This window comes from Cetorhinus maximus, chromosome 12, assembly GCF_964194155.1.
Source record: "Cetorhinus maximus chromosome 12, sCetMax3.hap1.1, whole genome shotgun sequence".
Lineage (NCBI taxonomy): Eukaryota > Metazoa > Chordata > Chondrichthyes > Lamniformes > Cetorhinidae > Cetorhinus > Cetorhinus maximus.
This window is the reverse complement of record NC_135890.1, coordinates 48,281,163-48,293,976: the sequence shown is the minus strand read 5'-3', so window position 1 is coordinate 48,293,976 and position 12,814 is coordinate 48,281,163. Positions and strand designations below refer to the sequence as shown.

Sequence of the window (12,814 nt, the reverse complement as noted above, 5' to 3'; positions counted from 1 at the left end):
CCCTTGCTGCAGTTTTATCAGATGTCACTTACAGCAACTTAGTGGACAAAAAATTTAAAAACCTAAACATGCACAGACAAGTCTAACAGGGCACACTCCAGCAATGACTTTCCCAATTAATGGTTACACTCATATACTATAATAATAGGATCTTTATTTGTTTCTTGAGAATGCAACAATAGTGTTCCACATGCTTGGCAGGCTAGGTGATTTTGATTTAGTGTTTTTTTTTAAGGTTGAAAAATTCAAACTTGTACTGACATGTTAAGCTCTTCAAGAACTCATGGTTAACTGGAAGCCAGCAGATTTTATACTATGCCATTGTGTCTCTTGAGAAAATATGTCACATAGCAATGAATGCATAGGTTAATACAAACTAAGATTTTTGATTTTCAACAAATGATATTTGACTTTAAATATATGTTTCTCTGGGAACATTGTGAAGAAAAAGTAAACAATAAAAAACAAAGGATTCTTTAATTACCTCTTTGGTAGATGTGACTGGAGAACTGATAATGAGGAACAGGGAAATGGCAGATAAGTTAAACCAATATTTTGCATCTGTCTTCACAGTGGAGGACAGTATAAACATCCCAAAGATATCAGATAAGCAAGGAGCTAATGGGAGGAGAGATCCTGTAACAGTCTCTAACACAAGTGACAAAGTATTTAACAAACCAATGGGACTAAAGGCAGAGAAGTCGCCAGGACCTGATGGCCTGCATCCAAGGGTTTTAAAAGAAGTGGCTGCAGAGATAATGGAGGCATTGGTCGAAATATTCCAGAACTCTCTGGATTCTGGGAGGGTCCCAGTGGATTAGAAAAACGCTAGTGTGATGCCCCTGTTCGAGGAGGGAGATAAAAAGCAGGAAACTATAGGCCAGTCAGCCTAACATCTGTGGTTGAGAGAATGCTACAGTCCGTTATTAAGGAAGAAATAGCAGGACACTTAGAAAAGATTAACACAATCAAACAGAGTCAACATGGTTTTTGTGAAAGGGAAATCATGTTTGACAAATTTGCTAGAGTTCTTTGAGGATATAACAAGCAGAGTTGATAAAGGGAAGCCGGTAGATGTAGTGTATTTGGATTTCCAGAAGGCATTCGATAAGGTGCCACATAAAATGCTATTGCACAAGATAGGAGCTCACGGTATTGGGGGTAATGTATTAGCATAGATTGAGGATTGGTTAACACACAGAAGACAGAGTCGGGATTAATGGGTCTTTTTCAGGCTGAAAAGACGTAACTAGTGGAGTGCCACAAGGACCAGTCCTAGGGCCTCAATTATTTACTATCTATATTAGTGACTTGGAGGAGGGGGCAGAGTGTAATGTATCCAAATTTGCTGATGATACAAAAATTGATGGGAGGGCATGTTGTGATGAGGGCATAAGGAATCTGCTAGGGGATATAGATAAGTTGAGTGAGCAAGCAAAAACTAGGTAGATGGAGTTTAACGTAGAAAAGTGTGAAGTCATGCACATTGGAAGGAAGAATCAATAGGCAGACTATTATTTAAATGGAGAGAAACTCCAAAAAAGTGCAGCACAGAAGGATCTGGGTGTTCTTGTGCATGAAACACAAAAGGTTAGCATGCATGTGCAGCAAGTAATTAAGAAGGCAAATGGAATTTTGGCCTGTATTGCTTGGAAGTTGGCGTTTAAAAAATAGGGAAGTCTTGTAACAGCTGTACAGGGTGTTGGTGAGGCCACACCTGGAGTACTGTGTACAGTTTTGGTCCCTGTATTTAAGAAAGGATATACTGGCATTAGGCACAGCTCAAAATAGATTCACTAGGCCGATTCCTGGGATGAAGAGGTTGACTTATCAAGAACGGCTAAACAGGTCAGGCCTTTATTCATTAGAGTTTAGAAGAATGAGGGGTGATCTTATTGAAACGTACAAGATTCCGAGGGGGCTTGACAGGGTAGATGTTGAGAAGATATTTCCAGTAGTGGGGGAATCTCAAACTAGGGGACATAGTTACAGAATAAGGGGACACTCATTTAAAACTGAGATGTGAAGGAATTTCTTCTCAGTGGGTAGTGAATGTCTGGAATTCTCTATCCCAGCGATTTGTGGAGGCAAGGTCACAGAGTATTTAAAGAGGCGTAGATAGATTTTTGAAATAGAGGAGTTGAGGGCTATGAGGGGCTGGCAGGAAAGAGGAGTTGAGGCCTGGGGCAGATCGACTATTATCATATTGAATGGCGGGGCAGGCTTGAGGTGCCAAATGGCTCCTATTTCTTATGTTCTCTGTTAAAGCATAAGAGGGAGGCCACTCGTGTGATGTGGTGGATAGCAGCAGGTTTTACAATACTGATATCAAACTTTTAATACAGAAAATGCTCTTAAATCCTGCCCAAGCTTTCTTCTTTCACTATCATCAGATTTATTAATATGCCAACACCCCTTGATCCTCTATTCAGTTTTGATCCAGTTCCTTTAAAAGGTAGCTATTGATCCAGAAATATTTTTTTCTCGCTGATAGTTGCATTAGACTCAGGTGATAAAGTAGCAGAAATTGGCTACAGATCAGAAAATATAAAGTCGGGGTTAAGAGTAGGCTGGCAAAAGTTAGGCAGTGTTTTCCACATGGTGATGGAACAATTGTTCACAATTTACAAATGATTTGGACTCAGGAATTCAAAGTACAATTTCAAAATTTACTGATGACACCAAATTGGTGGCATAGTCTGCTCTGCTCTCTTCTATTGTGGGCCACCTTTTCCTGCAAGAGAGAAGGTAGAATGTCAGTGATTGTGTCGTGTTGTGTTTGGGTAATATGTATACTAAAGCTGAATAGCTGCATGTACATGAAGCCAGTGGGAGTTGGGTGTGAGGTTTGCAGGATTGGTAAGTGTGTGATGGTAAGGTGGAGTAATTGGATGTTAGGCACACGTCCCATATGCCAGGGAATAGAGCTGGGTGAGTGATGGGAATGTGGTGCGTTGAGCAGCATGAGAAGTTAGCCGTGTGGTGGGTAACAGATGTCATTTGAAGATGAATTAATTGTCTTTGAGCACCCATATGTCGTCATTAGACTTCTTGTGGGATTGCTGCAAGGTCCTCAAGTCCAGACTCTTAGAATTGACCTCCTCGACTACTACCTCCCACTACCCCCTACAGGTGGTTGTTGCGAGCCTCCTGACCTTCTGTGGAAGCAGGACATCTCTTCCCCCCTACCTACCTCAACCATGAATGGTTTTGGCGCTGGATCGATCACCCTGAAACTCACTCTCTCTCTCTGTCCTCGTGATCCGTTTTGTAGGTTTCAAATTTCCCTTTAAGAGGGCCAGAATGCCTTTAAGAGGAGCAGACTGGCTGTACTACGTGCTATCAGTACAACACTGCTCAGTCCCCTGTTGAGCGCAGAGGCAGCTGGAAACATGATAAGGCAGCTAGCAGCCAGGAAAGTGTTTGGCCCCACGCTACAATCATGGTAATGAGGTGGAAGCACCACATTTCCATTCTGCTTCCTCCAAAGAAACATTGTAAACATATTGTGAATTGTGACCCAAAATATGGGGCAAATGCATTTTTAGCTGTTGTTAAATAAATTTGATGTGCAATTGTGCAGTAAAACACACACATAATACAAAGGATTTAGAATAATTCAAAATTAGATTTACAAATATGAAAATGTTATTGAAAGAACTGATGGTATGGAGAAGACTTGCCTTTACATAGCACCTTTTACAACCACCCAGATGTCCAACAGTATTTTATAGCCAAAAAAAAAGTGCTTTGGAAGTGTAGTCACTGTTGTAATGTAAGAAACGCAGAAGCCAATATGCATACAGCAATATCACATTGCCATTAGTGGGATCATGAGCAGATAATCCGATTTTGGATAAATATTGGGCAGGATACCAGGGGTAACTGCACTGCTCTTCATCAAAATAATGGCATAGAATCTTGAACATCCATTAGAGAGGGCTGACAGGTTCTTGATTTGAACATCTCAACTGAAAGATGGCACCTACCACAGTGCAGCGCTCTCTCAGTACTGCACTCTGTTGTCAATCTTTATCTTATCAACAGAAGGCCTGGAGTGGGTCTTGAACCCATGGCCTTCTGACACAGAGGCGATCATGACACTGAAGTTATATATATATATATATACTGACGTTAAGACGGCAAGAACATAAGAAATAGGAAAAGGAGGCGGCCACACGAACCCTTGCATCCGTTGCTCCGCCATTCAATCTTCTAGCTTAACTCTACTTTTCCACCCTATCACCACTCTCAGTCTTGAACATACTCTGTGACATCCCACGCCCTCTGTGTTAGAGAATTCTAGCGATTCACAACATTGAGTCAGGAAATGTCTCCTCATCTCCGAAATGGCCAACACCTTATCCTGAGACCATGACCCCTAGTTCTAGACAGTCTAACAAGTGGAACAGCCTCACAGCCTTTAGCCATCAGGCCCCCTCAGAATTTTACATGTTCTATGTCTATAAATATGGATCTTACAAGTTCACTCAATAAGATTTCCTGCGGTTGATATTTCTATCAAGATCATGAATACATTCAAAAGATTCTACTTTTCATTCTTTCAAAATTCCAACCAGAGGAAATCTTCACAATTGTATGTATAACGCCACCTACATAACAACTATATAAAATAGTTTCAGATGTTCTCAAAGCTAGCTAAAGCTGAGGGATATTAGGTTGGGTGGGGATCAGAAGGGGTGGGTGGTAATCAATTCAAGTGTTAAAACTGAGAATTTCAATTGCTTCAAGAAACTGATTGTAGTTTTGACCTTGCTAATTTGAGAGATTAATAGAGTTCATTTTTGATGATGAAATCTGAATACTGGTGTACAGCTCATTTAATACTTCATCAGAATTGCATGTCCATTGGAAGTGCTTTTTTGCTTCAACTTCTGTATTGAAAGAGAAATCATGACTGATCTGTGCTGTTATTTAAAAGAGTGTGAACTCCTATGAGTTAAATAATTAGGTGATTTGAAACACACTATCATCTGTAAACAACACATATAGAAGTCAGGTTCAGCAAAGGCTTGTACAAATAATTAATTCAAAATGGGACCTTCTTCCATGTCCTACTCAGCAGGAATTGTACAGTTTTCAGTTTGTTGGTGTTTATTGGGTCTTTTTGTTAATATTAGGAATGACTCAGCAATCCAGTGATCTATTCTCTGCACACAAAACAGAAAGACACAGGACTGACACTCCCAAGACAAAGGGAAATTTCTGTTAGCGTTTTTACTTACAATTTTCCCATCTGCTCATGGACTCGAATCTGCAGCACATTGATCTGGAAACAACAATATTTGTAACAACATTATTTTCCAGCCTATAAACTCCTAGTGAGTTTGGGACCTCAGGCTGAAGTGAACAGTGAGACTGTATCGAAAACAACAAGCTATATGCCTCAGTCCAGCGGTGTTCTTCTTCTAACTTAACCACTAAATCTTGTATGAAGCCTATTACACTCCAAGCCGAAAGGTGCACATTCTAGTCATTTAGTCTTAGTCATTCTAGTCATTTTTTCCCCAATTGTTAATCATTAAGATAAACATATGTGCAGCTCATTACCAGAATGAAAGTAAGAAAAAAACTAATGTCATGCCCAAATTAATTCATCTGTAACTCAGTCAATATTTGATAAATGCACATTTTTACAGCACTTTTCATGGCCTCAGAAAACTCTGAAATGCTTTACAACCAATTAATACTTTTAAAGTGTTCTAGTCATTGTTGTCAGATAGGAAATGTGGCCAATTCATTCCCAGCAAGATTTCACAAATTGAGACATAAATGTTGACCAGGCCATTATTATAACTAGTAGTCAGTTCTGCTAATCTCAGAACATAAATTAATTATGATCAATAAATATAGTCAAATGCTTTGCAGTTACTCTTTTCCCTCATTATATGTTTATTTCTTCCACAGTTTTCTTCAGTGAATGAGTGTGAAGGACATAGTTTAAAAATAAGGGGTCTCCCATTTAAGGCAGAGATGAGGAGAATTTTTTTCTCTCAGAAGTTCATTAGTCTGTAGAATTCTCTTCCCCAGTGAGCAGTGGAGGTAGGGTCATTGAATATTTTAAGGCTAAGTTAGAGAGACTCTTGATTGACAAGGGAGTCAAAGTGGGTAGAGAGGAAAGTAGAGTTGAGGCCACAATCAGATCGGCCGAGAGGCCGAATGACCTATTCCTGCTCCTAATTTGTATGCTCGTATGAGTCAGCCATGGGTCTCTCCATGATATCCATGTTCATACTGCTCTCTGTTTACTGATACAAAACGCACTCATTATGGGGCAAGATGCACTGAAACTATGACAAGTATGTTAGATTTCATTGGGCAAAATTTTCCCCCCATTGGATGGGAAGTTTAGGAGCGGGCGTGTGGAGGTGTATGGAGGCCCGCCTCCAATCGGCGCCCCCAATTGGGGGCGCACTGCTATTTTACATGGGTGCTCCCTGTGCGGGCTGGGGGGGATTCCCTGAGCCAAGAGTGCGCTCTTTCGCACATGCGCATGAAAGAGCGCACTCATCTCCCTGAGGTTAAGTGCTCCACAATAAAAAATCTTAAAAATAGAAAAAAATTTCCCTGACATGTCTCCTCATGTGACACTGTCACATGAGTTGGGACATGTCCATCACTTTCAAAGACACTTTTATTACATTTTTTAAAACCTACATGAAACCTCATCCCGCCCGTGGATGAGGTTTCGTGTTTTTTCCAATGCCCATCAGGGCTCCCGGCCTCCCCGCCAACCTTAAGGTTGGACGGGCAGGTCCACTAATTACTTTAATGACTTTGTCAATGGCCTCAATTGGCCACTGACAGGTCGGCGGGCGCACAGCTGATTCTGCTGAGCCCCCGCCTACCTGAAAATTGAAATGACGCGGGGTGACGTCGGGAGTTCTGCCCAACGTCATCCCGCGTCATTTTACGCATTGGCGAGCGGGCCCTGCCCCCCGCCCCCCCCACTCGCCGACCAGGAAATCCTGGCCATTATTTTTCTTTTCAATCCAGTTGATAGAATAAGAAAAAAATATTCCAGATTATTTCTATGTAGCTTATGTTGTAATGATTAATTCTGAGCTTTGACTGTGGCCAGACGTCTAGTAGGTATATAAAATAAAGAGCTGCACCTGAATTTCTCAACTAGGGTCTATTAATGTCAAGTCGGAATCTATAATTTGTACCATAGCTCTTATACAAAACAAGTTTTTTTGCTGGCTAATTCAAATTCCTAGTTGAGAGGGCTGTTAAAATCTTGCATGATCATAGGTTTAGAACAGAGGCACAAGAATACAAAAGCAAAGGCGTTATGCTAAACCTTTATAAAATCACCCATTTGGCCCCAGCTGGAGTTCTGTGTTCAATTCTGGGCATCATACTTTGGGAAGAATGTTAAGACCTCGAAGAGTGTGCAGAGGTCATTTACATATTTGTATTCTTTTTATTGGAATGTGGGCATTGCTGGCAAGGCTAACATTTGTTGCTCATTCCTAATTGCTCTAGAATTATAACAATTATATCAGGGATATGGACTTCAGTTATGTGGAGAAATTAGAAAGACTGGAATTTTTCTTTGTGCAGAGAAAAGGTGTTCAAAATTATGTTAGGTTTTGATAGTAATTTTTTCCTTATTTAATGTTTCACTGTCAGGTATGATAACCAGAGGAATTGGATTTAAGATAATTGGCAAAAGAAACAGAGGGGAGACAAGAAGAAATGCATTTACACAGCAGGTTGTGATGAACTGAAATGCACAGCCTGAAAGGGTAGGTGAAGTAGATTCATTCTGAAATAACTTTCAAAAGGAAATTATAAACACACACACACACACACACACACACACACACACACACACAGATATATCCACTTGAAACAGAATCATTTACAGGGCTATAAGGGAAGAGCTCAGGACTTGAACTAATTGGATAGCTCTTTCAAAGATTTGGTACAGACACGATGGGCTGAATGGTTTCCTGTGTTGTATGATCCTAATGCTTCAATAATTCTCAAACTTTGGATGCCTAAATAATTAATAAGTTATTCTATTCCATTTTCTAATGAGTAAACAAAAAATGCATCACATACAAAGTAATCAATACAAAATTTGCCACTAGAGGACTAACAGCAACAGAGTCACTTTATCAACGTTTCCTTCTCCAAATTGTAATTCTTGTGGTTACATAACGAGCAGCTGCAGAAGTGATTATGTTGGAGAGACTGTACAACAGGCAGGGGCTGGTTGGCTAATGGAGCATGTAAGGTGCCACTATGCCAGTGTCGTACAGGCCCAAATGGATCAGCTTTTATTTTCTTGCTTGTTATCTTGTGTTCATACAATAGAATCATCTTTAGAGCGGTTGGACAATTTAAGTTTCATTCAGTTACTGTACTAGACTTGAACCAGTGACTAAAGAACTGTGAAGTGAATATAATACTACCTAGGCTGTGAATAGAAGAATCTTTTTAGAAGTCAATGGAGCTGAATTTCAACCCTTAAATCTGCGTAAAAATAGGCTCGGACCCAAAGGCATCCACTTTCAACCCTTTTTCCTTCTGCCAAAGTTTTTCTTTGCTTTGAAGGCTGGCATATTATGATGCCATGCAAATGAGGGAGATATATAATGCAAGCATTTATGCCCAGGCCATAATAGGTTAAGAGTGTCCCACTAGAATCTAGTATTGCCAACAGCCTCTCAGTGTGGGGGAAATTGTATTTTGAAGCTCTACTTTTCTTACAACAATAATTAACTACAGGAGGCAAATTCACAACTAACATGGTTGCAACAAATTTCCTTTAGTTCCGTCAAATGAGGTGGGCACCCCAGTTGTGCCTGCTGATAGTATGCAAATGACTGACACTGGAATTATGAATGGGTTCAAGGGCACATCTATGAAGTGGACAAAATTTCTATCCAACCCTAATTCATTGACAGAAAACTGCTTACAGAATTTCTGTAGAACTACATCTAAAAGACCACACCTACATTTATTTCCTTATAGGCTCAATTTCTGCTTGCTCGTTGTGATAAATGCTGCTTTACTATACCCAGGTCTGAACCATTCAGACCATCTATCTGTCAGGGTAGTACATTATTGATCTTGTATTCATTCATTTTTAGGCAGCAAAAGTATTGCTTAGAGTTGCAATGATTAATGGGCAACAAGGCTATTTATATTTGTGGATAGTGGTAGGAATATTAGGAAGATATGAATGGCTCAGACCTAGGTATAAGTAAAGCAGCATTTCTCACAACAAAAAAGCAGACATTGAGCCGATTTGGTCCCACAATGACTCAAACACTTAGGCAATAATGTGTTAAGTGGCAATTTTTAAATGAGTACAAGAATAGCTTTGTACGAGAACCAGCATTGACAAAATAGGATGAATCAACTCCTCGTGTGCTGTAAAATTCTGTGATTCTAACAAAGGGCACATGTTAAAACGAAAGATGTAAAAACTCTACATACGTCGTATTTCTGCTTCTTCAGTCTTTCAGACAGGTCAAACTTCTCTCCCTCAAGTTGCATCAGCCAATCTGCGAGTTCCTTTGTCTTCTCCCTAAATATGACAGATAGTATGATAGGCTATGTCTGTTGTATATTCTCTTATAAACATACAAGTGTACATGTATCAATGCCCTAATTCAACAAATTGTGTAGTTAGAAATACTCCACATCTTTGCTCAAAACTGTTGAGAGGTGCCCAATTCCTCAAAGGAGAGTAATACTGGAAGAAGTGGACAATAAAAATGTTAAAAGCAAAATACTGCGGATGCTAGAAATTTGAAACAAAAACAAAAATTACTGGATAAATTCAGCAGGTCTGACAGCATATGTGGAAAGGCAGAGTTAATGTTTCGAGTCTGTATGACTCTGCTTAACAGGGCGGGGGGGAACAGGTGTGAAGCTGGATAGAGGGCCAGTGATAGGTGGAAGCAAAGGAGAGATTGCAAAGGATGTCATTAAAAGGTCGCAGGGGTGTTGATGGTGGTGATACTGGCTAAAGGAGGAGGTAACATTAAGGATAGAAAGCAGGATGAACAAGTGACAGATGGTCCTAATGGGGGTGGGTTGGGGGGAGGTGACGGTGTGGGAGAAAAGATCAAAATAGGCTAAAAGATGGGGATAAAACAATGAATAGAAATACATTTTAAAAATAATAATAATAGAAATAGGTGGGAAAAAATATATATAAAAATTAAAAAATAATAAATATTTGGAAAAAGGGGATCAAAAAGGGGAGAGGATGGAGGGGAGAGTTCATGATCTGAAGTTGTTGAACTCAATGTTAAGTCCAGAAGGCTGTAAAGTGCCTAATCGGAAGATGAGGTGCCGTTCCTCCAGTGTGTGTTGAGCTTCACTGGAATGTTGCAGCAGGCCAAGGACAGACATGAGTGCAGGGTGGTGTGTTGAAATGGCAAGCGACAGGAAGGTCTGGGTTATGCTTGCGGACAGGTGTTCAGCAAAGCGGTCACCCAGTCCGCGTTTGGTTTCATCAATGTAGAGGAGTCCGCATTGGGAGCGGCAAATGCAGTAGACCAAATTGAGGGAAGTACAACTGAAGCGGACTTGGAAGGAATGTTTGGGCCCTTGGACGTTGAGGAGGGGGGAAGTAAAGGGGCAGGTGTTGCTCCTTCTGCGATTGCATGGGAAGGTGTCATTGGAGGGGGTTGAGATGTTGGGGGTGATGGAGGAGTGGGCCAGGGTGTCCCGGAGGGAATGTTCCCTACGGAATACTGACAGAGGAGGGGGGTGAATGGAAGATGTGTTTGGTGCTGGCATCATGCTGGAGTAGGCGGAAATGGCGGAGGATGATCCTTTGAATGCAGAGGCTGGTGGGGTGAAAAGTGAGGACAAGAGGGACCCTATCATGGTTCTGGGAGGGAGAGGAAGGTGTGAGGGCAGAGGCGCAGGAGATGGGTTGGACACAGTTGAGGGGCCTGTCAACCACTGTGGGTGAGAAACCTCGGTTAATAAAAACCTTAATTTTGTTCCTTGATTTGAGATAGCTGATCCAAATCTACAACATAGTATACAGCTGGCAGTTTAAACAGAGATACCAGGAACACATTAACAAAATCAGCTAGCATTTGTCACAGTTAACAAACTGATAAAAGGTTAGCGGGTCCTGGCAGCACTTGTACTAAGCTTACAATTCATCACCATGGCAACTATTTTTGCAGCTACTGCAGATCTTGCTTGCAAGCTTACTTGAGTTTGTCTTCACTAAGGTGCTCGGTATTAAGAGGTTTGCGTCTGTCTGCCAGAATCTTCTTTTTCTTTTCTCGCTCAGTTTGCTTCCTGCCACCTCTACGGCCTTCAGTCTACCAAAATGATAATTTGGCTGTTAAGTATTTTACCATCACATCATGCCCATTCCACTGACTCCATATATAAAATGCTTAGTTATCTACTAAATTGTAGAAACCAATGATTCTCTTTAGCATAACTAAATCCAAGTATATGAATCCCTAACCTTGCTAAATAAATATGAATTTACTTGGCTCATACATGTAAAATGTTACAATATGCACTTTAATGACAGATGTTGGGGGGTGGTGGGGGTGCGGGGGGAGGTGTTGTGTGGTGGTGGTATTGTGTGGTGGTGGTAGTGGTGGGGGAATGAAATGCGAGGAGGGAATATGGAAGAAACTTGCAGCCAACATAAAATGAAATCTCAAATTCTTCTATAGGCATACAATAGTAAAAGGCTGGTAAAAATAGGAATAGGGCAAATTAGGGACCAAAATGGGGGTTTACAAATAGAGGCAGTGGGCATAGCTGAGATATTAAATGAATATTTTGCATCTGCTTTACCAAGGAAGAAGATGCTACCCAGGATATGGGTAAAAGGTGAGCTAATTCAGATACTAGAATTGTTTAAAATTGGTAAGGTGGTATTGGATAGGCTCTCGGTACTTAAAGTGGAAAAGGAACTAGGACAGAATGAGATGCATCCAAGGATACCAAGAGAAGAAAGAGTGGAAATTGCAGAGGCATTAGCCATAATTTTTCAGTCTTCCTTAGACCCAGGGGTGGTGCCAGAGGACTGGAGAATTGCAAAAAATGGTGTAAAGCGCAGCAACTACAAGCCAGTCAGTTTAACTCCGGTGGTGAGGAAACTCAGAAACAATAGTTTGGGGCAACATTAATAGTCACAAATGCAGATCAATTAATGAATGCCAGCATTGATTTTTTAAGGAAAAATCATGTTTAACTAACTTGGAGTTTTTTGAATAGGTAACAGAGAGGTTTGATGAGGACAATGCAATTGATGTGATGTACATGTACTCACAAAAGGCATTTGTGCCACACAGCAGACTCGTGAGTAAAGTTATAGCTCACGGAATAAAAAGGACAATAGCAACAAGGATAAGGAATTGGCTGAGTAACGAGAAACGCAGTAGTGTTTAGTGGATGTTTTTCGGGCTGGAAGAAGGTTTGTAGTGGAGTTCCCCAGGGGTCAGTATTGAGCCCCTTGCTTTTCCTAGTATATATTAATGACCTAGACCTAGACAGGGCACAATTTCAAAGTTTGCAGTTGACAGACAACTTGGAAGTATTATGAACTGAGAGGAGGATAGTGTAGAACTTAAAAAGGACATAAGACAAGTTGGTGGAATGGGTGGACAGGCGGCAGATGAAGTTCAATGTGGAGAAATATGATTACTTTTGGTAGGAACAACATGGAGAAACAATATAATATAAAAGGCACAATTCAAAAGAGGGTGCAGGAGCAGGGGGACCTGGGTGTATATGAGCATAAATCATTGAAGGTGGCAGGACGGGTTGAGAGCGTAGTTAATAA

At 40.8% G+C, this 12,814-nt stretch overlaps 1 protein-coding gene across 1 annotated transcript in view; it reads right to left on the bottom strand.

Moving 5' to 3' along the window:
- Positions 1-12,814, bottom strand: part of LOC144687422 (troponin T, cardiac muscle isoforms-like) — a 63,756-nt gene that overhangs the window by 16,392 nt on the left and 34,550 nt on the right. Inside the window, exons 8-10 of the mRNA XM_078553558.1 lie at positions 11,218-11,330; positions 9,475-9,565; positions 5,247-5,290 (exon numbers count right to left, since the gene is read on the bottom strand). Coding sequence (XP_078409684.1) covers positions 5,247-5,290; positions 9,475-9,565; positions 11,218-11,330 — 248 coding nt within the window. The remainder of the gene's footprint in view (positions 1-5,246; positions 5,291-9,474; positions 9,566-11,217; positions 11,331-12,814) is intronic.